We start from the raw sequence: 25,857 nt of genomic DNA, 5'->3' as shown, positions 1-25,857 counted from the left end.
CATCCAAGTCCCCTCTCCTTGATGCCTGCAGCATTTCCTGTCCCTACGGGTGGTCCTGCTCCTTCTTGTCTAACTATTCCACGTGTGAGATGTGACTGTCAGGTGGTTCTTGAGGGAATGGACTCATCTTACACTTCCTTTTATCTTCCCCAGGCACCCAGCACCGTGTTTATCAGAGGACAGGTGCCCAGGGAAGCCCTGCTGAATGTAATTGACAGTAACAGTAATGAGATGCTTAAAGAGAAGGTGACTCCTCTTAGGTAGAACTCAGTGGGGTGTCACAGAGAGGGGTGCCGCCTGCAGAGTGCACCGCCCCCGTGGAAGCAAAGGTTCACCCCACCCCCACTCCCGGAAGCCTGTGAGGCTGTGCTGGGGGCAGAGACGCTGGTTACCTCTTACTATTGTTCCTCTGTTTGGCTGGTGTTTTGGGGAGCTGAATTGGCTCCTTTAAAGCTCCTTTCAGGTGAATGATCCTCTCTTGAATCACCTCGCGTATGTTCTTGATCCATTCCTGCTTGGTCTCTATGTTGGAGGCCTGGAGTGCCATAGGGAGAGAGAGTGAGAATCCCATTTCCCTTCAATCCACTGAGACAGTTCTCAACCCTCCTCTTGCAGGCTTAGTCCATCATCTTCAAGGATACCAAATGTTGGAGGGGTTTATTTCTCCCGTTTTATACTTGTGACTCTTCAATCCCAGAGACATGCTTCTCCAACTCCTAGAACAGGGCTATGACCCCAAGACTCAATGTAGATTTCTACGGGATGATTTTCAAAGTATTTAATAACCTGTGAGGCACTGACCAACACTGATAACTGCCCCTGCTGGGCCAAGGGTTAACACTTCAGTTACTAGATTCTGAGGAGGTCTGGGGAGTACAGGAGGGGCAGCAAGGGGGCATTTGGAGGCAGCAGCCATTTACCAACTGGTATAACTGGATATACGTCAGGAGGCTCAACACCTATATGGCTACATAGGCTTGTACTGATTGAAAGCCAGTCCTGGGTTTTTAGCCCGGTAAACCTGTTCATTGAAGGCATTGCTACCACTCCATGAATACCCCATTTGTCTTCATGGAAGTTTTTTCAGGTACTTCTGCCTCATGTCAGGTAGCAGCTGTGCTGGCAATTCAGAGTAAACAAGTGTGAAGCTTGGTCAGGGCTGGCCCATCTCTTCCTTGGAGATGGGCACTTCCCGGGTAAGCACATGACTGGCGGGTGCGCCATGTGCAGGATCTCTCCTCGGTTACACTAAGAGGACCACAGGCACTGACTCAGTTCCCAGGCTACATGCACTCTGGGGAGCTGAGGTGACTCCTTAAGGCCCCTTCTCAACACTCCTCTCAATCAGCATAGTTCCCATGTTAGTATGATTCACTAGAGCTCCTAGAACATAAGTTCCCAGAGGAACTGGGTTCATATCCCATGCATAGTTATCCTCCACAGCACTGAGCAGAATACCTTATATGTGGAAGGTGTTCAGGAAGAAAAATGTTGAGCGAATGTGGAGCAAATCAAGGTGCCGTTGACCAAAGGGTCATTTGTTGTCCTTGCCACTTGAAGGAGCCATATGGACAGAACGTATTTAAGTGGGCCCTGTTGAGGCCATTCCCTGCCTTCTTCCCGCCATGCTCCAACAGGTGCCTGCACTTAGGAGGCCACTTATCTTGAGATTTCAGGCTACTTTCATGATAGAATTTGCATCTCAACACCCATGTGAAGCTGCCCTTCCCGAGAGAGAGAGAAGCCCAGTGGCCCGGTGGAGTCTCCAGGCCCCAGCTTTCAGGTGGATCCTGCCCACATCCCTCCGCATTCCCTTCAGCTATCCCCAACCTTGGTCTTGTGCCCAACAGAGAGCAGTACTTACTTTCAGCACTGTTTTATTGTCTGAGGATGGGGTGCGCCCAGACCACAAGGCGAATTTGCAGGGATCGCCCTCTACGTGCTCCGTCACACCCAGCTCTGAGGTCTGTAGACAGGAAATGCCTGTGAGAGGCGGGGAAGGGGAGGGCAGTGGGGAGACTTAGGGCTGGGGTTGGGAAGGGAAAGGCAACAGAGAGGAGAGGACCGAGGGAGGGGCTCTGTCAATCAAACTTAAACAGATCGGATGTTCTGTTCTTCTACCCAGGATGCAAGGACCTACAGGCATGTGCCTGATGAGCAGGTAGCAGGGAGGGAAGGTGAAGAGGGAGGCGCCCAAAGCCAACTGGAAGAAGAACGGTGAACGCTAAGATGCAAAGGTGAGAGTTGAGGGGGCGCTTTCCAACTAGGATGCATTTTCATTTGTCCAGGATGGTTTTGGTGTGGCGCCAGGGGAGAGATGAGCGGAGTGTTCAAGATCCCTTCCTACCCAAGGGCACTATGCAAATGGGGAGTCTCGTCTGACCCCACCTGCCCCACCTACCAGTAGCTTGTTCTTGTAAACATATTTTGTGTGTCCTGAAGAGTCTTTGATCTCCTTGCTGAAAACCAAGGAGATCTCAAAGAGGAACAGGTGTCGCTCGCGCCCCTTCCGGATCAGCGACTTGGGGTCCCACACTTGAAAGGCATCCTGCAGAATCAGCTCCCCCTGCACATCCAGGTTCTCGTCGAACCCTGAAAAACACCCAGGTCTCCTCTCCAGAACCAGTATCAGTGGAACCTCCTGCAAAGCTCCTGTGCAGCCTCCCCCAGCCCCACTGTCAGCCGGGGACCTCCTGCAAAGTAAACCCCATCTCTCCTTCTCCCTCCACAGCTCCCACTGTCCCTGTCTTGGAGCTCGGAGTGGGGCTGAGGACAAACGCTGCCTGCCTGAGTGCCCTTGACTCTAGTCCATTTGTTGTTGCTTCACTTCTTATGTTCCATTCCTAGGACTCTTCCTAGGATCGCTCCTATACTGCGTGGTGCACAAGCCTTCAACAATTTATATTCATGCCGCTTTAACAGAGGTTCTGAAACTTTAGTGTGGGTAAGAATCACCTAGATTGCTTATGAGCACACAGATTCCTGCCCATTCCTCAACGCCCAAGACACTGGGATTCAGTAGGGATGGGGTGGAGCCCATGAATTTGCGCTCTGACGAGCTCCCAGGTGCCGCTGCTGCTGGTGCACAGAGCATCCCTTGAGTAGCTGGATCCGGAATACACGTCAGGGACAGGCCGGAGGAGAGGGTGCTTACAGAGGCGGACATGCAGGGGTGGGGGTGGGCGTGGGGAGCAGGTGCAAACAGAAAAGAAGAGGTGGAGAAAGTGTGACACTAGGAATATGTTCAGATGGACAGGGCTCAGTCTAGAGCAGGTAATCAGGGCTCCTTTGCATGAAGAAGTGGGGCTTCCTGTGCTAAGGGTGGCCCAGGAAGTACTGAAACCAGACCAAGTCTTTTAGATGGCGTTGGGGCGGGGCAAGTGGTGGGGGGTGATGGAGCCCAGAAGAGAGAAAATACCCCACAGGTTTACCATGTACAATGGAGTAGACTCACCTTCCTTATCTCACCTGTTTGTCAGCCCAGATTGGGATACTGAGTATTAACACATCGAACAGTTTCCACCCCAAAGAGGCTGCTCTGCCCATATCTGCTCTGTTCTGCGGTGTTAGGAGCACTTATTGGAGTCTCACTCTACCAGGTTTCTGGGTCCCAAGAGCATGGTTCCAGCCGTTGAATGTGCTTCAGCAAAGTCCTATCAGGTTTAGCTGGCTGGACTTTCCTTACCAGCTAGGAAGGGCATGAGGGTAGCTGCATGCCAACGTGAATGTACTTAATGCAACTGAACTGTACACTTAAAAATGGTTAGGACAGTAAACTTTATGTTATGTATATTTTAGTATATAAAAAAAGAGCAGGGCACAAGGCTAAAGACGGTGGGTGTGTGTACGTGCAGGATTTCTACTTATTCTGATGACAAACACAGTGCAAATGTTATGCAGAGGAGGAGGGCTGCTGTGGGTCAGGGGCTCCAGCACATTTATAGTAAGGATGACAGCCTGTCCTGCTCTACCTCGCAGGCAGCAAGTTGTCCACATATTTGATTCGGCACAGGCCTGGAGGCAGGTGTTAGCTGAGCCAGCCCCTGTGGATCTCCTCTTACGCTTCCCCAGGACCTATGTAACAATTTGCCATTTCTCCTCTCTTCTAGCTTGGCCCCTTGCCTGACTTCATGCCACTTCCCTCCCATGACACAAGCTTCATGGTCTTAGGAAAGGAGGCGGCTCCCCTGAGGAGGCTGAGAGGACAGCTACCTTCCAGCATGCTGACGTGCATGGCATCATTGGCTTTCTTTGGGACGCTGAGCATCACCTCCAGGCCATCCTTGAGCTCCCCTTTCCCTTCTTCGCAGCAAGTTAAAAGTTCCTGCAAAAAAAGTCCGGATACATTGAGAACCGTTTCCCCCAGCTTCCCCACCCTCCCGCTACCTAACGCCTCAAGGCAATTATATACCAATTCCTCAAGGAATTGTATACCAGCTTCATTCTCTGTAATGGTCCCCTCTGAGGTATAAGGAAAGTGGGGTGGGGTGGAAGGGTTATCTCCAAAGAATTCAACCACCATGCTTTTCCCAGGCTGAGCTTCCTCAGCTCAGTCTAATCCAAACTAACTCAATTCAACCCAACTCCCAAATGGCTGGCACTAGAAGTCAGCAGCTAGGGCATTCTCTGTCACTCGACTGACCTCCTGGAGGTCAGGGAATACCCCTGGCAAAACACATGAACAGAGGTGCAGTGCTGTGTGATCATAAAGAGGAGACAAATGGTGTGCGAAGGACACACGGCACTCATACATTGCTGCATGCCTACTGCCAGCACCACTTTTATTTACACACCTCTACTGCCTGAATGATTTCCACCATACTGGGAGCAACTTGGGGTTACGGACATTACAGGCATAGTTTTTCAGTTATCAAAGATTTTTTGATCATATGGATCAGGAGTTCCTAACCTGGGGCCAATAGATGGGGTTCTGGATTAGTCCTTGCGTTGTCAGATGAGGACACTGTGATTAACAGGGACAGAGATTTCCCCCAGGTTATAGAATTCACTAGAGGCCATGCAGGAGCCTGAATCCAGGTCTCCTGAACCCAAATCCAAGTACTCCATCCACCACGCCAACCTGTCTTCCACCTGTCCTCCTGGAGCGTGTCCTCTCTTTTACATCCTCATTGGAGACTAGGTCATTACTATATCCATAAAAGATATATAGTATCTGGTGGATGGAGAAAAGATAATTTCCAACTGTTTTAGTAACCATAAAGGCCACTCGGAATGATTTCACCCAAACCAGAAGAATGCTGGCTTTCATTGTTCCTATCAGGGTTATCGTATCTTGCTCACTTGGACAATGGGAAGGAAAAGGTTAAGAGATCTACAATCCATACTCTCTCCTTCTGTGGAGGAGAGAGGGAATGGTGTAAGGGAAGTCAGGGAATGGGTGGATGGGTGGGGATGCATTTCCAGGAAAGAAAGAAGTTGACAAGATCAAACCTTATAAAACACATTAATGACAGACCTCTTGACAAATTAGTAGTACTTGCTAGCAGGAGAGTACTTATTTATGGAGTGCTGTTAGTAGGATATATCTGGTCTGTCTAGGACTTCTCATGGTTAACAAACATAGAATCCATGGGCAATATCACATAAGTTACACAACTGTCTAAGTAAAAAGTGATTACATTTCATGACCAAAATGGCTCTCTTCAGGGTAAGTGACAGGATGCAACATACATCATTTAGAAACCTTGCATGTTAATCAGGCCACAGCACATCCTGATGCTGTAAGAAAGGACTTGGAGCTCTTGGTGATCTTCTCTCTGTGTTTTACCTCTGTTTTGGGATTATTTGTATCTTTGAAATTATTAGTAAAGCTTTATACTTGGTAAGATTATCTGATTAATGAGCATCTGATATGAGAATCCAAGCCTTTGTGTCATCTTGGATACATTTCCATATGAAGAAGAGAGCTTTGAGTGTCCAAAGAAGAGGTGAACTGCCCAGAGTACATGTTTGGGAGGTAGGCATGATCAGTTCTCAGCTCTGTCCTTGGTTCCAGTCAGTATAATAGCATCATCATTCAGAAAGCTGTATTTACTTCTGCCAACCTGAAGTTCTCTGATTCTCCCCATCCTTTCCTAATTTTGATCCTCCCAACCTGTTCTCATACACCATCAAAGGAACTTCTAGGCAGAAACATAAGACAAAAATAAGAAATATGCTTCAGGGATTTCCCTGGTGGCACAGTGGTTAAGAATCCACCTGCCAATGCAGGGGACAAGGGTTCGAGCCCTGGTCCAGGAAGATCCCACATGCCGTGGAGCAACTAAGCCCACGCGCCACAACTACTGAGCCTGCACTCTAGAGCCTGCGAGCCACAACTGATGAGCTCGCATGCCACAACTACTGAAGCCCACGTGCCTAGAGCCTGTGTTCCGCAACAAGAGAAGCCACCGCAACGACAAGCCTGTGCACCGCAACGAAGAGTAGCCCCCTCTCGCCACAACTAAAGAAAGCCTGCGCGCAGCAACGAAGACCGAACTCAGCCAAAAAAAAAAATAAGAGAAAGAAAGAAATATGCTTCAGTTTGCAACAGAAAACACCAATTAGTTTAACCTCCCAAAGTAATTTGGCAAGTCCACCGATCAACTAGCAAAACCAATGAGTTCTCCTCAGATCCCTGCTATGGTTTACGATAAGGAGAAGGCTCCATATTTAATTTAGACTCCACAAGGACAGATGCAGCAGATTTACATGCAGACAATTGAACACTCTTGACTTTCACTTTCATGCAACACCTAAAGGGAGGAACCCCAGAGGATACTGATAATTAAATATCAATTTATTCGGAATAAAACTAACTTTAATAAGAAAATAAATCCCATATTATTTATTTATAGTAAAAGCAAACTATTTTTCTTTTACTCAGCAAGCACTCTGCTACCAGCACATTTAAAAGAGGTCAAATTTATCTTAACTCTTTTTTGTCCCAAATAATTTTTCAATGTCTCTACAACAAATTCCCCCTACTTTACTGTCTCCCTTCTCAGTTACCTGCACGGTCCTCTATCCCTAAAACATCCAGTTACAGAATGAAGGCCCAGAGCCCACCCCTCCATCTGCCTAAAGCAAAACACAGGGAAGCCCATCCATCCTCTACTTCCCTCCCTTGTCTATGTCACAAAATTCATCCTAGGAACTTCAGCCTTATGGGATTAACAGGGAAAGGTGACAAACTATATTTCTTTCCGAACTGCATCTTAATTGATTTAAGACCCTGGCAGTGTGGGTGGGCATGCCAGTTTTGTTTTGTTTTTTCAATGCACAACCCCACCAATTCCCGAAAAGGCTTTGGGATACTTAAATTTGAAAACCACAAAAATAAATTAAAAAAAAAATCTTCTGGCACAAGAAAAATCATTTAGAAGCGTCATGCATCAAGTGGGCTAGAGAAGGAGAGGATAATTATACACAGAAATCTGGCTAAGGAGAAATTCCTGTAAGTAACCACAAAAGTGGATGCTAACTCTCTGACAGTCAAAGGCAAAGAAGGACCTCAAGCTCTTGTGATTTAAAGGTAGGAAGCACACCAATTTTTTTTTTTTTTTTTTTACACCAATTTTTCAGAAGAGAAGCCTCTCGCCACCACTCCGAGATCTTAGGAGAATTTCTGTGAGTCTTTATATAAGAAAATTCAAAAACAGACACGATGGCATCCTCAAAATGCCAGCAGCAGTTCTGCCCGAACAGCCGTGATGTTCTGCACATAGTTATTTCTGATACCAGTCTCAATAAAGGCCAAGGGCGTGATGCCCTGTGGTGATTCTCTAAGTCATTTCTTCAGGGTTGGGAGACTGGAGGGCCTGGAAGTGAAGCCCATTGTCTCTTCCTGGAGTCGAAGAAGGAGATGGCTTGAAGGAGGAGGCTGAAGGGGAAGAAGGATGGTGCAGGGCCCTCCCCTGATCCAGAGGTGAGAAGAGAGGTCAGGGCATGACTCACTGCTGCCCCCACTCCTCTTATCACGGAGCTACAAGTGCTAAGGCAGGAAGACCCCACAGACTGGAAAGCTGGGCACACCCCAACGTGACTAGAATCTAGATTTGAAACTAGACTGGTTTTCAGATTTAGTGAAGCAGATAGAATATGTGAGGTTCAGCAAGCATCTCACAGAGCTGAACTTCAACAGATTCTCTCTGGAACTATACTACTTATGACATGCCTCTCCCTATGCTTTTATCCTTTGCATTTGAGGAGCGACGAGCAAAATATTCAAACTTAGGGAAAACTCCATGCTTGCACATTAAGAATTAATACAGATACAGGTTATATAACTGCCTATGATATTGATGTCCCAGGCTTTCTGTGGGGAAATGTCATATTTTCAGACTGTCAGTGTGTCCTTCTCTGAGAAGAATCAGCCCAAATCACTCAGTATTTTACATAATTTGATTATTTGACTTTCAAAGAAAAGGATTTTGGAAAAAACCCAAATCTCTTGGTTGGCTCCAGAAGAACCCCTAACATATGGGATCCTACAGATACAGAGTGCCACTGCGTTTTAATATGTACTTTTTAACTATTTCCTCTCTGAAACCTCCTAGTCTTGACAAACATGGAGATTAAGGCAATGGTAGGTGCTGCCCTGGGCCTCCACTGCCCACGTAGACTGGCACTGCCCCTAACACCTTGACCCCAGATCCCATCGGAAGCAGGGTCCACCAGGAGGAATCTGCCCAAAAGGGAAGGACAGGAGAGACTCTATGTACCAGCCAGTGCCTGGGGTTGCAGTCACTAAAAGCTGTGCGGTGGTGGATACATGTGAAAATGGTCACAATCCATTCCTGCTCCCATTTCTCCTCTCCCCCACCCCAATAAGCATCTGGAATTTCATGGGATAGAACATGCAGTCTAGAACCAGCAGTGCCAGCGTGGGCTCATCTCTGAAGTTCTGCTCCAGGTAGAGGAAAGGTCTTCAGGTGGAAGCTTTCCCATCCTTGGGCAAAGCTGGGACTCCCTGGGCCTGGTCAACAGTGTGGTCAGGGTGGCAGAGAGGGGAGGGCAGATACCTTCAGGAGCAGCTGGTACTTAGTGATCCTCTGGACGGGCTTAATTAGGTAGGAAGAGATGGAGTTGGCCAGACCGTGCCGCTGCTGTATCTCCTACAGGGATTAAAAACGGGCACCATTAGACACAGAGGGCCATGTGCACGTATGTCTTCTGGGAGGAGGTGGGCTGGGTTAAGGAGAGAGGAGAAAAGGGAAAAGGCCACACAACTATGAGAAACTGCTCTTTGATGGGAAAAGGAGGAGGAATGGCATTCTATCAAGGGAAAATGTATAAACCAAAACACACAGGAAACAATCATTGTATCTTTAGATGATAATGAGGACCATACCTGAGCAGAACAGAGGGTCACACCTAGATTCTAGAAAAGTGAAAATACACTTAGATGAGAAGGTGGATGTAGGTCGTTGATGGGGTGGAGCTAGAAGCATGAATTAGGATGTGATGGGGAGCTTCTCAGGGGTAAAGTATTGTAGATCTTAAATAGAAGCAACATATGGTGAAAGCAATGTTTCAGAAAGATTAATATAAGCCTAATAGCAACACAGAGGGTGGAAGCTGGGAAATAAAGACAGAGAGACCAGTTCAGAGATTACTGCCAAAGTCCGAGTGTGTAAACACGCAGTTACCATATGATCCAGCAATTCCACTTCTAGGTATATACCTGAGAGAAATCAAAACATATGTCCACACAAAGACTTGTATAAAATGTTCATAGCAGTATTATTAAGAGCAGTGAAAAGGTGGACACAACCCAAATCTCCATCAACTGATGAATGAAAAAACAAAATGTAGTATAGTCATACAATGGAATATTATTTGGCCATGAAGTACTGAGACGCTACAACATAGCTGAATCTTAACTTTATGCTAAGTGAAAGAAGTCAGTCACAAAAGAACACATATTATATCATTCCATTTTTAATGAAATGTCCAGAAGAGGAAAATCTATAGAGGTAGGAAATAGATCATGGGTTGCTTAGAGCTGGGGGAGTAGGAAGGAGGATAAGGTGGAGGGGTGGTAGCTAAAGGGCGGGGGCTTGCTTTATGAGATGATGAAATAGTTGCACATGTGTGTGAGTATACTAAACAATTAAATTGTACCCTTTACATATATGTATAATATACATCTGTATCTCCAGGTGTGTAATGTGGGGGCTTGCCATAAACAAAGATCAGTGAGAACAAATCGTTGGGAGGATTACAAGAAACATTTTAAAGCTCGACAAGATAGGACTTGCTACGCAGCTATGAAGGAGGGTGAAAAAGAGGGAATAATATTAAAAAAAATTCCATTTTCTGCCAACTATCCCAGAAAGTAGCAATTTTCTCACTCATTTGCCTCTTCCCTAGAGGTGTGTAGTTATAGCAGGACTTATTCAAGGAAAATGGGCAAACAGCGGACAGCTTGACCCTATTTGGGCAAATGAACATTGTGAGTTTACTTGGGGGCTTTGGCAGGAGAGGACAGGCAATAACGCACCTTTGACAGGCTTCCCGCTCTGACAAGGTGCCAGTTCCGGGAAGGCTTCATGTGGACAGGGAGTAAGGGGCGGCCTCCGGAGGCTTGAGGTCAGCCCAACCAAGCTTAGTAATCAACATGGCACCAGACACCACAGCCTCACGGTTCCCACGTTTGGAGTAGAAAATTCCAGATCATGTCAATGTACGGGTCTTTCTTGGACTTGAATTTTCTGTGCTCCCTTTACAATAATGGATAATAAGACTGTCTTTATTGGGGGTTTATCTCTTATAGAAGGAGGGCCTGAAGTAGATGGTTTCTAGGTGTAGAATTTAGGGAAACCCTTCTGATGGAAGGGGGAAAGCTACAAAGATGATGCTTTCTGGAATGCTTTGGGAGCAGTCAGGAGGGTTTACTGCTCTCCCTCCCCACCTCTGGGCCAAGCTCCAGGAACTGCTACTGGTCTGGTTTTCTGGCTTCCACTGGCCTCCCCAACTAACGTAGAGGCTCATCAGGCATGACGTTGGAAAATAGGGGGTGGGGGGTGAAATTTGGAGTATATCTGACTGCAAGTCAAAGTCTAGAAACAGGGATATGAGGAATGTAGGACTAGAGGAGAACACAGTTTAGCACCAGACATTGTAACATGTACAAAACGAGCCAGGCAACCCATGAGTCAACCTCAAGGGACTCACAGGTGGGGGGAGGCGTGTGTAATAGGAAGGTCCAAGGTTAACCTGCCGGAAGGCAGATTGTTACAAACGCCGTAGAGAGACACAGAGGATACTGCACGCATAGAGAGAGGCAAGGATTTACGCAGGAAGCAACACGTGACCTTTAAAGGCTAGGAAGTACTTCTAAGAGTGTCTGTGTGGGCCCATGTGCCCGCCCGCACCTGTGTGGGCAGAGGGCTCACAATCCACTCTAGGCAAGGAGAGCAGTGTGAGCAAAGATAAGGAAGGAGAAGAGTCTGAGGCGTGCTCAGAGCACAGGACGTGTATGTTCAGAAAAATGTGAAGTGGAAAACAGGACACAGTGCATTTAAAACTTCAAAAAGACCCTTCTGGTTACTGTTGATAAATAACCAGAAACGTCTTAAGAGAAATACATTATTACGCAGAGATAATAGCGCTATAGGGCGTCCCAGATGACAGTCAATAAATTCCGATACCAAGTTAGAGAAAGGCTTTTCTTGGGTTTTCTGTTTAAACGAATATAACCTCAGAAATTCCACTTTGGGACCATTTCCATAGGAATACTCCGTTTTTAAAAATCACGTATGTTTTTTCTTGTCTGGTTTTTACCCATTCAAGTGTCATTTCTTCACTGAGCAACAAGACACTTGTAGAATCATTTCTGTTATAGCAGGGTCAGGCTAGAAAGATGCTCAGAGAAAGTTTATTTTGTAAACTTGAGTATGGAAACCATGTTTGAAGGTCTGACTCCCCACGGGGCCTGGCACACTATCTTGCATACAGTAGACATTCAAAGATTTATAGATGGAATGAGGTAGGCAGAAAGTTAGATTGACAGATACTAAAATGATACGACTACCAGAATGGCCATCACTGCTGCCACCTATCTCTCACTGAACTTCACTTTTTATTCTCATGGTTTTTTCTCCCTCTGTTCTTCCCGTGCATCCTGCAGTGACCCGTCTGATTCTGTCACTCTCTGGGGACCAGCAGTATATATACCATCATTCACCAACAGGATTGCATCCTCACCCAAAACCAGAGGACCAGACAAGGTACATCGGCTCTGAGTCTTCTCTTGGCTTCCATCACAGCATAAGTGCTCAACCCTGGCTGCACGTTACTCTCACCTGGAAATGTTTAAAACTCTCAATGCCCAGGCCAAACCCAGGCTGATCATATCAAAACCAGGGCTGGGACCGTAATCACTATTTTTCAAAGCTCCCCAGGTAATTCCAATGGGCAGTCAAGGTTGAAACAATTGCATTAGAGTAGTCAGTGACTCCCAAACTTAAGCAGGTATCAGAGTCACCTGGAGGGCTCCTAAAAACTCAGATTGTTGGGCTCCAGCCCTGGGGATTCTGATTCAATAGATCTAGAGTGGGGTCCAAAATCCATATTTCTGACAAGTTCTCAGGTGATGCCGATGTGGCTGGGCTGAGAGCACATTCTGAGGAACCCCTACGTTTGAGGAGCTATATATGCAGTAGAAGTGGAATATCCTAGCACGCCTCCTCTGCTTGTGAGATTTATGGCTAGCTGGATTCGGTGTGGAGGCACAGAGGCAAATGCGCCTTATCCGAAACCACAGCACTTGAGATGGGATGGAGTAAAACAAAAGATAAACACTGCTTTTGTTTTTCTCCACGTTTTATCCACGAGAGAGAGGTTTGGAGGGGCCAGTAAAGAAAAATGAGGAACAAAGGATAGCTAAAAACCCACGACCTCAAAGTAGAGGAGCAATTTCCACCTGCTCATCACTGGTTCAAGGATGGAAATTCACAGCTTACATCAAAGAAGGTGCCTGCGTGCTCCAGGATCAGCTGGTTGGAGTCAGGCTTGTTTTTACAGTAGGTGACGTACATCTGAAATTTGTCTGCCTATAAAAAACCAAAAACAATAATAGGTCAGCATCCATTAGTTGCTCCCTTCTGTTGACTGCCAGCAAGGGCTGCGCAGTTAAACCCTCAGATATTGCGTGACACAGGATGATCCGTGGCAAATGTCCTGGGCTCATCGGGCCTGTGCTCCCCTGACAAACTTTGGGATGCTTTTTTCCTATCAGCAGGGGGAGAAAGCTCACTGAAAGTGAGCTCGTTTTAATACTAGTCAGTGCTAGATAGAATTAAAAAAAATAACAATTCACATATCCTCATGTATCCTGACGCTGGACAGAATTTACTGAGAGATTATCCCCCTTTTTGGATTACCTACAATTGCGCTTCCCATCTTGAAAAATGTCAGCATTTGCTCTGAAAACAAAAGTCAAAGAATGAAAATGAAGTGTGATCCCAGAGGGAGATCTGCTAGAACTCCAAATGTCTCCACTGGGGGCAGTTTGTAGGGCATGTTAAATGCCTATGCTACCATCCCCCACTTCCCAGAAGCAGTGATGGGGGAAAGGAAAGCAGGGTGACCCTCTGGGGTAGGGTCTGAACAATGAGTCCTAACCAGATTTCTACTTCAAGTCAAGAATTTTATGGCTTGGTGAAAATTCATTTCTTATGTCTTTGGGATCCTCTGGGTCAGTGTTTCACAGCCTTTCCACCAGAAAAGGTGTGTGTACTTTGGCCACCAAGCACTTTTCCCATTTGTGAAATGCTCCCATCCTCGTGCCTATACCACATTGGGGATGTCCTCTTCTAAGAAAGCAGCCTAGCTATGTTTTAATTATAGCAGGTTTCATTTATGCCACCACTTTCCCAAGTTCTTTATATATATTAACTCATTTGTTCCTTATGAGAACCCTATGTGGTGAGTTCTATTATTATCATCCCCCTTTTACAATTGTGAAAATGGTGGCATAAGGTTGGTTACGTAACTTTAAATTCCCATAGTTACAAAGTGGTGGAGCCCAGGCCAGCTGCCTTCAGGCTTCTTGGTAATAACTGTTGCTGTTCAATACATTGCAAACAACTCTTTCTACCCTTTACTCCTGCACTACACTCATAAATTAAGATTATAAGACTTAAGAAAGTCACTTTGGGATAATTCTTGGCAAAATGTGCATACTTTACACAATCATGAAAGCTCTTCTGAAACCAGTTTTAGGGTTTATATACTACCTGGGAGGCATTCATCATCCCTAAGAGATGTTGATAAACCAGACTTACGGTTGATGGTAAGGCAAATCCTTACCATATGGTTGACGGTAAGGCAAATGTATGAAAGGCAAATGTATGAAAGGTCAGGCAAATGTATGAAACAAGATACCAAAAAAAACCCCCCAAAACCTTCACTTAATGGTCAATCTCATTTTTTCTCTACACTGGCCATGCAAGGGATCATAAATTATTTATCAGCACTAATGTGAACTGTGCATGGGCTCACGTATTTAGAGGTGAAAAATGTATTAGCACAAAATCAGATGGCAGTCAGACTTCCTTAAGAAATGAGAGTGTGCCAGGAAGCAAATGTTATAGTTTCAGAAAACGGAAGTAACTCAGGTCTTGAGTTGTGGGATGAGCTGTGATATTAATTACATGTCAATGGGCTGGCCAACGTCCTAGCTCCTCTGAAATGTTTCCATATATAGAATATAAAACATAACCATAGCCCTACCTATTCCAGAGGGCTGTTAAGAGCACAAACTCTCCGAAGAGTGAAAACATTTGGAAAAGTAATTAGCCCATTTTGAGTGGAAGTTATAATTAGTTAACTGTTGAATATTAGAGCTCCTGGCCCTGGGGAAGGATTTCCATGTTTGGTTGCACTTATTGTACTAGGTGGACTTCCCTCAAGATGTTGGCACTCATACCATGAACCTGAACTCAGGATAATGTGGCACAGAGATGCTAACAGATACTAATGTTTCTGCTTGTGTAAGTAGAACCTAGTACATTCAGCCCATTTACTTGGCCCAAGAAAGAGAATGACTAGATATGCATCCTGTAGGTCAGAATTGGGATGGATACCCAAGGAGTCTGTTCTCTAATAAGGAAGAAAATGTAAACAATGGTTTGGTGGATTTCTAAAGTTCTAATTCCTTAATCCTCATCCTGTTAAAAACAAAACAACTGGCGGACGGAGCTGGAGTAGTTCTTCTACCGAGGGTGGGGGTCTTGTTCCAATCTCCTGACATCTCAATTTTAGAAAGTTTTTGAGAACTTAAGGTGGAGCTTGGACACACCATCTAAGGACCTTTCCCAAGGAGGGCTCTGCTCCTCAGGGACACAGATCTACTCATGGCCCCTCTCTACAGCCCTTGGTCCTGTGTTAGAATTTCATGGACACCAATCAGCTCAGGCACTGAACAGTGATGTCATCTGGTAGCATCTGCATTCCTGGAAAGCATGTGGCAGTGGGAGGAGAAGAAGCTCAGGTCGGTTACCCAGGTAACAAAGCAGTGTCCCACATCCTCAGGCAGCTGCTCATACTTCTCCAGCTCTTTGAGGAAGATGCTGCAAGGGGAGAAAAAGGCCGAATCAGACATCTCTGTACTGCTGACCCCCTCTCCACCAGAGGCTTATACTGAGGTCATCCCAACCTTGTAAACTCTCCATTATTTACACGTGGCTTCTCTACTCTCTAAGCAACACGTGGTAACAAGCGATTTTAAATATGTTGGAACTAATTTCATTAAAATTTCTATTAATTGATTAACTAGTGCTACTTAACATTGTTTCCCTTAAGGGTTTACACTTCTCAGGCTGAAAATAATGAAATATTATACTTGTGTTGGGCATTTCATTTTAACAGTAACTATGACTATTTTTTTACACAAGTAATCTGAGCACGTTGTAACATTTAAAAATATACAGATATAGGTATCAAAAGAACAAAATAAATATCATGTATGATCCCAGAGATAGGTGGAAAAATTCTGAATCCTACACTGACTTCTTTCCAACTTTTCGCTTTCTTCTTCCATCAGTACCCAGTTTGTGCTAAAAGACCGAGTTAACGTTTCCTAATGCTGACATTGTTGGGAAAGAAAATTTAATGGGGAAAAAGTCGTAATACATTTCAAAGCTGAATTGAATTACTACTGAATTATCTGCCATTGTGGATATCTGAGCCATGGCTCCCTTCTATCTTAATAAATAATAAAGAGTTGACTATCCCAACTTCGAATTAATATATTAAACAATTGGTTTGAGCTCAGAGAATATAAGCTCAAATAAGCCAGAATCACTGGAATGGAATTTGCTTTTTAAAAATCACACAAAGTTTTTCAAATAAAAAATAATATGAGGTTGTGGGGAAACATTCTGGTGGAGATGGAAGACGGTATAATCTTTGCACAGGTCAATTTGATAACATCTATCACAATAAAAAATGTACTTATCTTTGCCTCTGCAATTTTAATTTTGGAAAATGTCCTATAGTTGTAGTCACATGTGTGTAACATGAAGTATATACATGTAGATTCACTGTGGCACTGTTCATAACAGCAAAAGATGGTCTATAGATGACAAAGTAAACTACAGTACATCCACAGAACCATATACTATGTAGCTATAAAAAATGGCTAAGCTTTTTAGGTTTTCACATGGAAGATCTCCAGGGCAGGCTGTTAAGTAAAAAAAGCAAGGTGTGGAAGAATGTATCTAATATTCTGCCTTTTGTCTAAGTAAATAATATATACTCTTATTTCCAACCCAAGAAACTAATGGTCAAAGTGTACAATTTCAGTCATGCAATATAAGTTCTGGAGATCTATTATATAGCATAATACTTATAGCTAACAATAATGTATTGTATACTTAAAAGTTGCAAAGAGGGTAGATCTTATGTTAAGTGTTCTTATATAATAATAATTGGGGAGAAAACTTTGGGAGGTGATAAATATGTCTATGGCCTTGATGGTGGTGATGGTTTCATGGGTGTAGAGTTATCTCCCAACGCATCAGGTTGTGATATTAAATACGTACAGCTTTTTACATCAACCGTACTTCAATAAAGTGGTTAAAAAGAAAGTCATTACCTGAAATGAAAAGACAACCTACTGAATGGGAGAAAATATTTGCAAATGATATAACCAATACAGATTAATATCCAACATATATAAATAGCTCATACAACTCAACATCAAAAAAACAAACAACATGATTTAAAAATGGGCAGAAGACCTGAATGGATGTTTTTCCCAAGAAGACATACACATGGCCAACAGGCACATGAAAAGATGCCCAACATCACTAATCATCAGAGAAATGCAAATTAAAACCACAGTGAAGTATCACCTCACACCAGTCAGAATGGCCATCACCAAAAAGAACACAAATAACAAACGCTGGAGAGGGTGGGGAGAAAAGGGAACCCTTCTACACTGTTGGTGGGAATGCAAATTGGTGCAGCCACTGTGGAAAACAGCATGGAGCATTCTCCAAAAACTAAAAATAGAGCTACCATATGACCCAGCAATTCTACTCCTGAGTATATATCTGAAAAAAATGAAAACTCTACTTTGAAAAGACACATGCACCCCAATGTTCATAGCAGCATTATGTACAATTGCCAAGATATGGAAGCAACCTAAGTGTCCAAGAGATGAATGGATAAAGAAGATGTGGTATATATACAATGGAATATTACTCAGCCATAAAAAGAATGAAATTTTGCCATTTGAAACAACATGGATTGAGTAGGAGGGCATTATGCTAAGTGAAGTAAGCCTGACAGAGAAAGACAAATACTATATGATATCACTTATATGTGGAGTCTAAAAAACACCACAAACTGGTGAATATAACAAAAAAGAAACAGACTCACAGATATAGAGGACAAGCTAGTGGTTACCAGTGGGCAGAGGAAAGTGGGGAGCAGCAAGACAGGGAAAGGGGATTAAGAGGTACAAACTACTATATATAAAAAAAAATAGGCAATGGTGGCGCAATGGTTGAAAGTCTGCCTGCTGATGCAGGGGACACGGGTTCGTGCCCCGGTGCGGGAAGATCCCACATGCCGCGGAGCGGCTGGGCCCGTGAGCCATGGCCGCTGAGCCTGCGTGTCCGGAGCCTGTGCTCCGCAACGGGAGAGGCCACAACAGTGAGAGGTCCGCGTACTGCAAAAAAAAAAAAAAAAAAAAAAAAAGCTACAAGGATATACTGTACAACATGGGGAATATAGCCAATATTTTATAATAACTATAAATGGAGTATAACCTTTAAAGATTGTGAATCACTATGTTGTACACCTGAAAGTTATATAATATTATACATCAACCATACCTCAATAAAAAAAAAAGAAGAGCAAACAGACTTTCACACATGTGAAATGACACATAAAGAAGAGCATTCACCACAGTACTGTCTGAAATAAAAGTCGGCTGGAAACAACACAAATATATTTTTAAAAAGTCATTACCATAGGAAACGAGGTGAAGGAACAGGGTGAATGAAGATAGTGGTGGGTGGGTCTTCTCGATCTATACTTTTCTATTTAATTTTGATTTAAAAAATTAATTCAGAAATTAAATCAAAATAAATAAAGTAGGTCTGCATGATTCCATTGCCTACCTCTACCATTGGAACAAATACATTTTATTGATTTGACTTACACTACTTGAGTCCCCTTGTCCAAGAATTCTGGCAGCATCTTACAATTATAATTACAATTGGTTATGGATTCTATATATATGTAATTTGTGTTCTCCCTTCAATGACCTAGAAAGATGTTGGGTTTGGTTTAAAGAAATATATATGTGCAATTAAAAAATGTTTGGCAAGTCATATTTGGAAGGCCAAAATGCTAATGATTGATAGGATCATAGACGATATTTTTTGTCCACCTGCCATTTAAATTTTCTACAACAATTGGGTATTACTTCAGTAATGAGAAAAAGTCACTTAAGATTTTTTGAAGACTCCTAGCAATACCCATTTGATGATAATCATCTTTCTCCTGAATTTTGGAGTATCCTGATCTGAATCATGGAACAGCAGTGATTATGATGCAATTTGGGCTTACAAAATGCAAGTATGCAGTGCTCAAAAATCAGTAAGTATCATACTTGTTGCTGTTTTTGGAAGAACTGCAGGTGACACACATATATTTAATATGACTTCTGAATTAGAAATAGGAGAAAATTATATAATGCTATAAGTGAGGATCAAATGTTTTTCAAGGCCAGAAAGAAAACATCTTTTTTTGTAGCAAAGAGAAGCAATCTGGCTCATCACTATATATAACATAATACGTTAAAATATTAATCTATTTTTAATATAATTTTTATTTCTGGAACTAAATTCTAAAAGACACTTATTATGTGACTCTTTTCCATGAGAACACTAAATAATAAAACGTACAAAATCTTCAGAGGTAGTTTTTTCAGATGTTGAGATATTCTTTACACAGTCATTTCTCATATGGGCTGAACAGGGACGGGGTGGGGGACGGGGGAGTGCTGGAACAGCTTGACGAGTGGGGGGAAGAAACTCTGATGAGCTATTCTAGGACAAGGACTGGTGAAAGGAAATGAACTGCTTCAAAGAAAGCAGGACTAGGAGGAAAGAGTACTTGGAAGAAGAGAGAAAGAGGCGAATTTGGAGCCCTGGGCACCTACAATAAATGCTATTGGCTGTAGGAAACCTCCACTTCCCCACTCTCAGGATCTCACTCCAATCCCCTCCCTCTCACCCCCATGATATATAGGCCCTTCTCCTTTAACAGCAATCAAATAAATGATACAACAGCCCGGATCATGACATTCCACATAAGATATAAAATTGTATTTCTTGCTTTAGAAGTTGCAAGGACTCTGTGACGACTCAGGGAGAGTGTCCTCCTTCCTTGACTTATGACCCAAGGTCAGTGGCCTGGTCACTTAAGGTTAATTTTAAGCGCACAGTGGTAATTATACCCACAGAGTTGATAACTGATCTAGATGCCGAAGATGGTGCTAGAATTTCATTTAATTTAAATAGAGCAATACCCTGACTTTTGGTGACAGTAGGTATCAAAAACCTATGGCAGGATGCTCTGCTTGAAAATTCTCAAGAAGTGAAAGCACTTTAAAATGAGTTAAGTACACAGACTATCATTGCTACAGTTAATGCCTTTTCGGAAAATGCAGGTTTTAACGGCAGCTGCCACTGCTAGCTCACCTTTCTACTGACCCGAGGCCTCACTTTCCTTCCCTCCCACAGCCAAGCTCAAGTCAAAGAGCCAGAGTTCACACCTACTCACAGTCGTGAGGGGGTCTTCCGAAGTCTCATTTTTCTCAACTTTAAATAACCTCGTGGGGATGTTGTGAGGATTTAATAAATCCACGTAGGTAAAGAACCCAAACCACTGCCTGGCATATAGCAGGCACTAAATAAACATTCGTTCTTCAGGATCAGTGCTTCCCAATCTTAATAAGCTCCACTCCTGTAGACTTATCCCGAGAGAGCTCTCCCCACCATGCCCCTGTAGGAAAATCTATAGTAGATTACCTTCTCCTAAACCATATCTTGGGAAAATCTTGATTGGGTATTATGCAAAGATTGGATTTCAAGGTCACAGATCATGTAAGTTTGGGAAATGCTGGGCTAAACTAGTTAGTTTATGGCAGGACTTCCAAAATCCTATAATATGATGAGGCACATTATAAATCTCTGAAGTATCTGATAGAGTGTGCAGTGCTTCCCAAACTTCTTTGCGAGTGGAACATTTCTGGGGGGACTTTGTCTTAAGGAACACTCTTGGAAAACCTTAGTTAGTGGACACCACACCTGGCTGTGCACTGCCCTCTGGGTTAGGATCTGAGCATCTGTACTGTTTAGTAAAGCTCCCTGGGTAATTCTAATGCATCCAGTCCATAGGTCAGCTTTTGAAGGCAACTGCCCTATTCCAGCGTGCTTCCAGTTGTTAGATCCTACATCAACTCCATATGATTTAATTTTTAAATAAAAAAGCTAAGAATTTTAAAAGCTATTTATTTTGTGCTGGGCATATCAATTCATAACTTTGAGTAGGATATGCACTACCATCTCAATGTAATTGTTGATGATAAGTGGCAGTATTAAACTCTATTTTGCTTTTTAATTTGAAGCTTATGAAGACGACAGGTTATGTACGTCTCATCAGTATCATTCTACCTACTTCAAATAGATGTGATGAGTTTAAATTAAAGCACAAGAGGTCACAACACTTCACAAATGATGGGATATTCCTCCTCAGCTGTTCTATAGAAACATCTTGGCCCTCAACATTTCAATAATTATATGTAATAAATCATGGGAGAACGAGCAAAGCAAGGAGTTTAAGAGTTTGCGTGAATGTCTGGGGTTCTTTCAGAAATGAATAAAACTTTTAAAGAAATGTCAAGATTCAAATACTGTATGATATCACTTATATGTGGAATTTAAAAAATACAACAAACTAGTGAAGATAACAAAAAAGAAGCAGACTCACAGATACAGAGAATGAACTAGTGGTTACCAGTGGGGAGGGGGAAGGTGCTTCGCTCTGACTTTGGACAGGATCCTGGGAAATGAAACCTCTAGCATTTATTGACAGAAAAGCTTTGTGAGCTTTGTCATTAAGTACTATGGAAACAGCACCATTCCAAAGGCACCCTGAGTCATTCTGATTTTGTTATTCTCGCCAAAGGTAAATCTGGCCTATATTCTTACTGCTTCTGGAGAAGTATATCCTTCACAGAGGACCTCTATGTCAAGGGTGCAGCTTGCATTTAAAGGGGAGCATATGTGATGACCTTGTGTATGCGTGCTCTCATGCATGTGCATGCACACTTGTTGGGACAAGGGGAATGAAGGGGGGGGCGGTGCTGTGGTAACGGGGCGGGGGGAGAAGAACAATGAGGAGGAGACAAACAAATAAAGCTGGAGGCAGCCAGGGAGAAAGGCATCAGGCTCATCTTTGCAGGCAGTCCAGGACACTGCCCCTTATCAATGCTTTCATACAAGTGGAGCTAGAGATCGTTTCTAAGGGATCCATTAGTGACCAGGCAGATTCAGAGCCCATCTTGGAAGAGGCTCTGGACTGCAGGCCAGGACAGCTGGTTAGCATACTGAGCAGCTGTTAAACTAGTGGAGAGTTGTGCACACTCCAGGGAAGGTACCAGATTGCTCACAAAAGTGTTTAATCAGCACAGTTTGATCACCTGGGCTGAGCCATGACAATCAGTGGGCTCTGTCCCTTTATTTCACAGCAGAAACTTCAGCTTACGTTAGCGGTGAAGGGGCAAAGTGTGCAAGGCTGGACTCTTACTCAGCATATGCCCCACCCTCACCTCCAACCTCAAGCAGCAGTTTATCTCGCTGCACTGCTACCTGTTGAATATGTTTCGCTAATATTTCCTAAGTTTGTTTAACCTGTGTGATCAGATGAATCAAAAAGTATTGCATAGGGCTTCCCCGGTGGTGCAGTGGTGGAGAGTTCGCCTGCCGATGCAGGGGACACGGGTTCGTGCCCCGGTCCGGGAGGATCCCACACGCCGCGGAGCGGCTGGGCCTGTGAGCCATGGCTGCTGAGCCTGTGCGTCCGGAGCCTGTGCTCCGCAACGGGAGGGGCCACAACAGTGAGAGACCCGCGTACCGCAAAAAAAAAAAAAAAAAAAAAGTATTGCATAAATATAAGTTTAATGTTAAAGTAAAATATAAACAATCTCACATTTAATGTTATTCATAGCCATTGATAGCCTGTTTAGCAACTAGGCAAGGACGGTAAGCAGTTAGTGTGTACAAGTGAAATGAACATGACTTGAACACCCCCAAATGAATGTTTAGACTTTGTCTGACTTTGGGTACTCCCCAATATCTATAACCAGCACCAATGTCGATGGCTTACTGAAAAACAATAGCAACAAAATCACAGCTAAATTTTTTTTAGGGCCTTTCTGATGGGTAAGGCCTCAGTTATCCCTTAGAGTATGGGTTTAGGGCCCAAGAAAAATCACAAGTCTTCCCCTTCCTCTTCGCTTGGCATTTGAATATTAAGAAAATGACAGTGTGACTTAATAGGGAGTTATGAAGACTTGGATTCTTTGGCTGTGTTACTAATTGGTTTGTGCAGGTCACGAACTTTTGTAAGCTCCAGTTTCTATAAAACAAGGGAGTAGGATAGAACGAGATTTTCCTGGAGTGTGAAAAAAGCATAGAAAGCACAGAATACGCATATTTTGAAGCAAGGGGTGTGTGTGTGGGAAGGAGTAGGAGAGGCAACGGAGGAGAAGGCAGCCGCAGCCTGGCAGTGGCGCCTCCAGAAGGGGCTGTGACCTGCACAACCCTTTTCTCACCACTTGGTGGAGCCAGCTCCTCACCTTGTAGTTACAGATCTACCCTCTGTGTTTCAAGGGGTTGTAAAATCAATTTAGCGGGTGGAAACCAGCATTAAAAAGGAAGGAGAATGGAACCCAATCCAAAATATCAGAGTGCATCACACATAGTGAGGGTGTTATTTTGGAGGACTTAATTTTCCTCTTATATATAATGTATAAGCATATGCATATCAGGACATGATATATAATTTTTCTTTGGTTCATGATCAAAAATATTTGAAAAGCACTTTGCTGACGCTCCTGCCTGCAATAGGACGCAGGGAGGTCTAGGTCTTTATCCATCTCTCTCCCTCCCTCTCACCCTCGACTCTCCCCCTTTCTCCCTCTCTACTGATCTATCATCTCCCTCTAGTAGTGCCCCCCTTTCCCCTCTTCCTTCCTCTCTCCTTCTCCCCATCTCTTCTTTCCCCTTGTTATCCACTGTTCTCACTTCTCCTCTGTCCAGGTATTTTACCCCACTTTCCCACTCACTCTGTCTCTCCTGCCTTCCTTCGTGCTCTCCTACACCACCATTTCTGACTCATACCATCTCCACCTACCACCTCTCCCCTCCTGAGCCTCAATCTCACAGACACAGACGTGACAAGACACAGTCTAAGTAGGAGTGTGACGGCCAGACCTCCCCCATCCTTGACCCAGGATTCAGACTCACTCCCAAACTCCTCGCATTGTCTCTCGGCCTCCCTCCTAGACTTCACCACTCTCCTCCCTGAAAGGGCCTGTGTTCAAACTCTCCTCCATCATCAAGGGAGCCGTGCCTGGCTGTACAAATCCCACTGGTTATTTAAATTCCATCTCAAATGCCCCTCCTCTGGGAAGCCTTCCTGTTACTCCAACAGAGACCATTTTCTTTACTCCTTTGATCTGCACTTGTGCTCACCTCCACCCTTATCACCAGTACCTACCTCACTGATTCCCAGAACTCAGAGGGCAGAGCCTTGGTCAGATTCCTCACTGGGTACCAACTCCATCTCCAAACCAGTGCGGGGCCGACCCCAGGGTGGAACTCCTGGGAGATCATGGAAGTGTGGGCCTCGTTCAGTGGTTCACTGGCCTCTCCCATCATTCCCCCCCACCTTGTCTTCTCCTGCCCTGCTGCACACCAGCCTCTGCTCCCCACTGAGCCCGGCTACCTGGTGCCCTGGAAGGCTGCCCTGGGCCTGGCCAGTGTCTCAGCTCAGTCCCACTTAGCCCTGGCCCTGGCCCTCAGCCTCGGGTCAGGGAACACTAGGCTGGTAGGGCAGTGGGTGGTGGCCAAGTCCAAATCTAATAGCTTCTGGCCGGACCTGGAGGAGGGAGTTTGCAGAAGGGTTATCCAGCCCTGGTTGTTGGTCCCCTACTTGTCTTTCCAACCCTTGCTGAAAACTGACTTATTTCAGGTCATTATTGTAAGGGTGTGTGACCTGGATGACACACGTATGGAAGAAATGGGTTTTCCTCAAATTTGAGGATGCACATGGAAGCTGGTTAGATATGAATCAAACAAACCAGATTTGGCAGTGCCAGCTGGTGGTCTATGGAGTAGGGGACGGGGAGAGAGCACTGAGGTGGGAAACCCAGCCCCTGGAATCTACACCTAATCTTTCAAGGGAGAGATGTCACATACTGGGCAAGTCACTGGCCCCTCTCTGGGTCTCAGTGTCCTTATCTGTAAATGGAAATGGTTGTACTTGATGGTCAGGAAGACCTTCTGATCCCTGACAGCAGAGATTTTATAAACATGTTATTGCCCAGACTCACATATGGCCATATCTCCAAAAACTGAAAAGGAAAAAGTAAAGTTCAGATTTAACCAAAGGTGATGAGCATTTTAAACAAATAGCTGTCCTTATCAAAGCTGAAAATCTAATACAAGGCAAACTGAAAATAAATGATTTTCCCACATCATGAGCTGTAGGCCAAAGTGGGGAGACAGCATTAGCAAAATCATTACCGTTTGGGGGATCTATTTATGGCACATACTACCTTATCCGAGCGCTCCCAGAATGCTTAGCAAAATGCAATAGAAATGGATCTAGTTTTTGAGTAGATAAGTTTCATGATCTTTACATTTAGTTCTATAATAAAGAGATATAGTACGAAAATAGGAAGAGTGGAGGGTAAAACCTAAGTATCATTCCACTTAAACCTCCAATTTGTGTTAAAATTACTACTTGTAGGTATTAAATTCTATATAGTGAATTGTTCTTCTTTATAGAAATTTTGGTACTTGGGAATTTCTCCATTCAATACCTACAGAGACAAAGGTCCTAGAGAAAGATCACATACATACAGCTACTCTTTTTTTTTTTTTTTTTTTTTGCAGTACGCGGGCCTCTCACTGTTGTGGCCTCTCCTGCCGCGGGGCACAGGCTCCGGACGCGCAGGCCCAGTGGCCATGGCCCACGGGCCCACCCATGTCCCCTGCATCGGCAGGCGGACTCCCAACCACTGTGCCACCAGGGAAGCCCGCC

The 25,857-nt window shown here is 44.2% G+C and overlaps 1 protein-coding gene across 6 annotated transcripts in view; it reads right to left on the bottom strand.

The window, feature by feature from the left end:
* KALRN (kalirin RhoGEF kinase) overlaps positions 1–25,857 on the bottom strand; it is a 612,746-nt gene that overhangs the window by 182,986 nt on the left and 403,903 nt on the right. For all 6 annotated transcript variants that reach the window (XM_029214081.1, XM_029214075.1, XM_029214079.1 and 3 more), the window contains 7 exons: positions 15,509–15,578; positions 12,969–13,058; positions 9,024–9,116; positions 4,213–4,324; positions 2,402–2,592; positions 1,865–1,966; positions 393–535 (listed from right to left, as the gene is read on the bottom strand). In XM_029214081.1, coding sequence (XP_029069914.1) covers positions 393–535; positions 1,865–1,966; positions 2,402–2,592; positions 4,213–4,324; positions 9,024–9,116; positions 12,969–13,058; positions 15,509–15,578 — 801 coding nt within the window. The remainder of the gene's footprint in view (positions 1–392; positions 536–1,864; positions 1,967–2,401; positions 2,593–4,212; positions 4,325–9,023; positions 9,117–12,968; positions 13,059–15,508; positions 15,579–25,857) is intronic.

The sequence above is a fragment of the Monodon monoceros genome, unplaced genomic scaffold, assembly GCF_005190385.1.
Source record: "Monodon monoceros isolate NGI ecotype Baffin Bay Population unplaced genomic scaffold, NGI_Narwhal_1 Super_Scaffold_11, whole genome shotgun sequence".
NCBI classification, from domain to species: domain Eukaryota; kingdom Metazoa; phylum Chordata; class Mammalia; order Artiodactyla; family Monodontidae; genus Monodon; species Monodon monoceros.
Note: the sequence above shows the minus strand (reverse complement) of the source record. Positions and strands in the feature narration are given on the sequence as shown.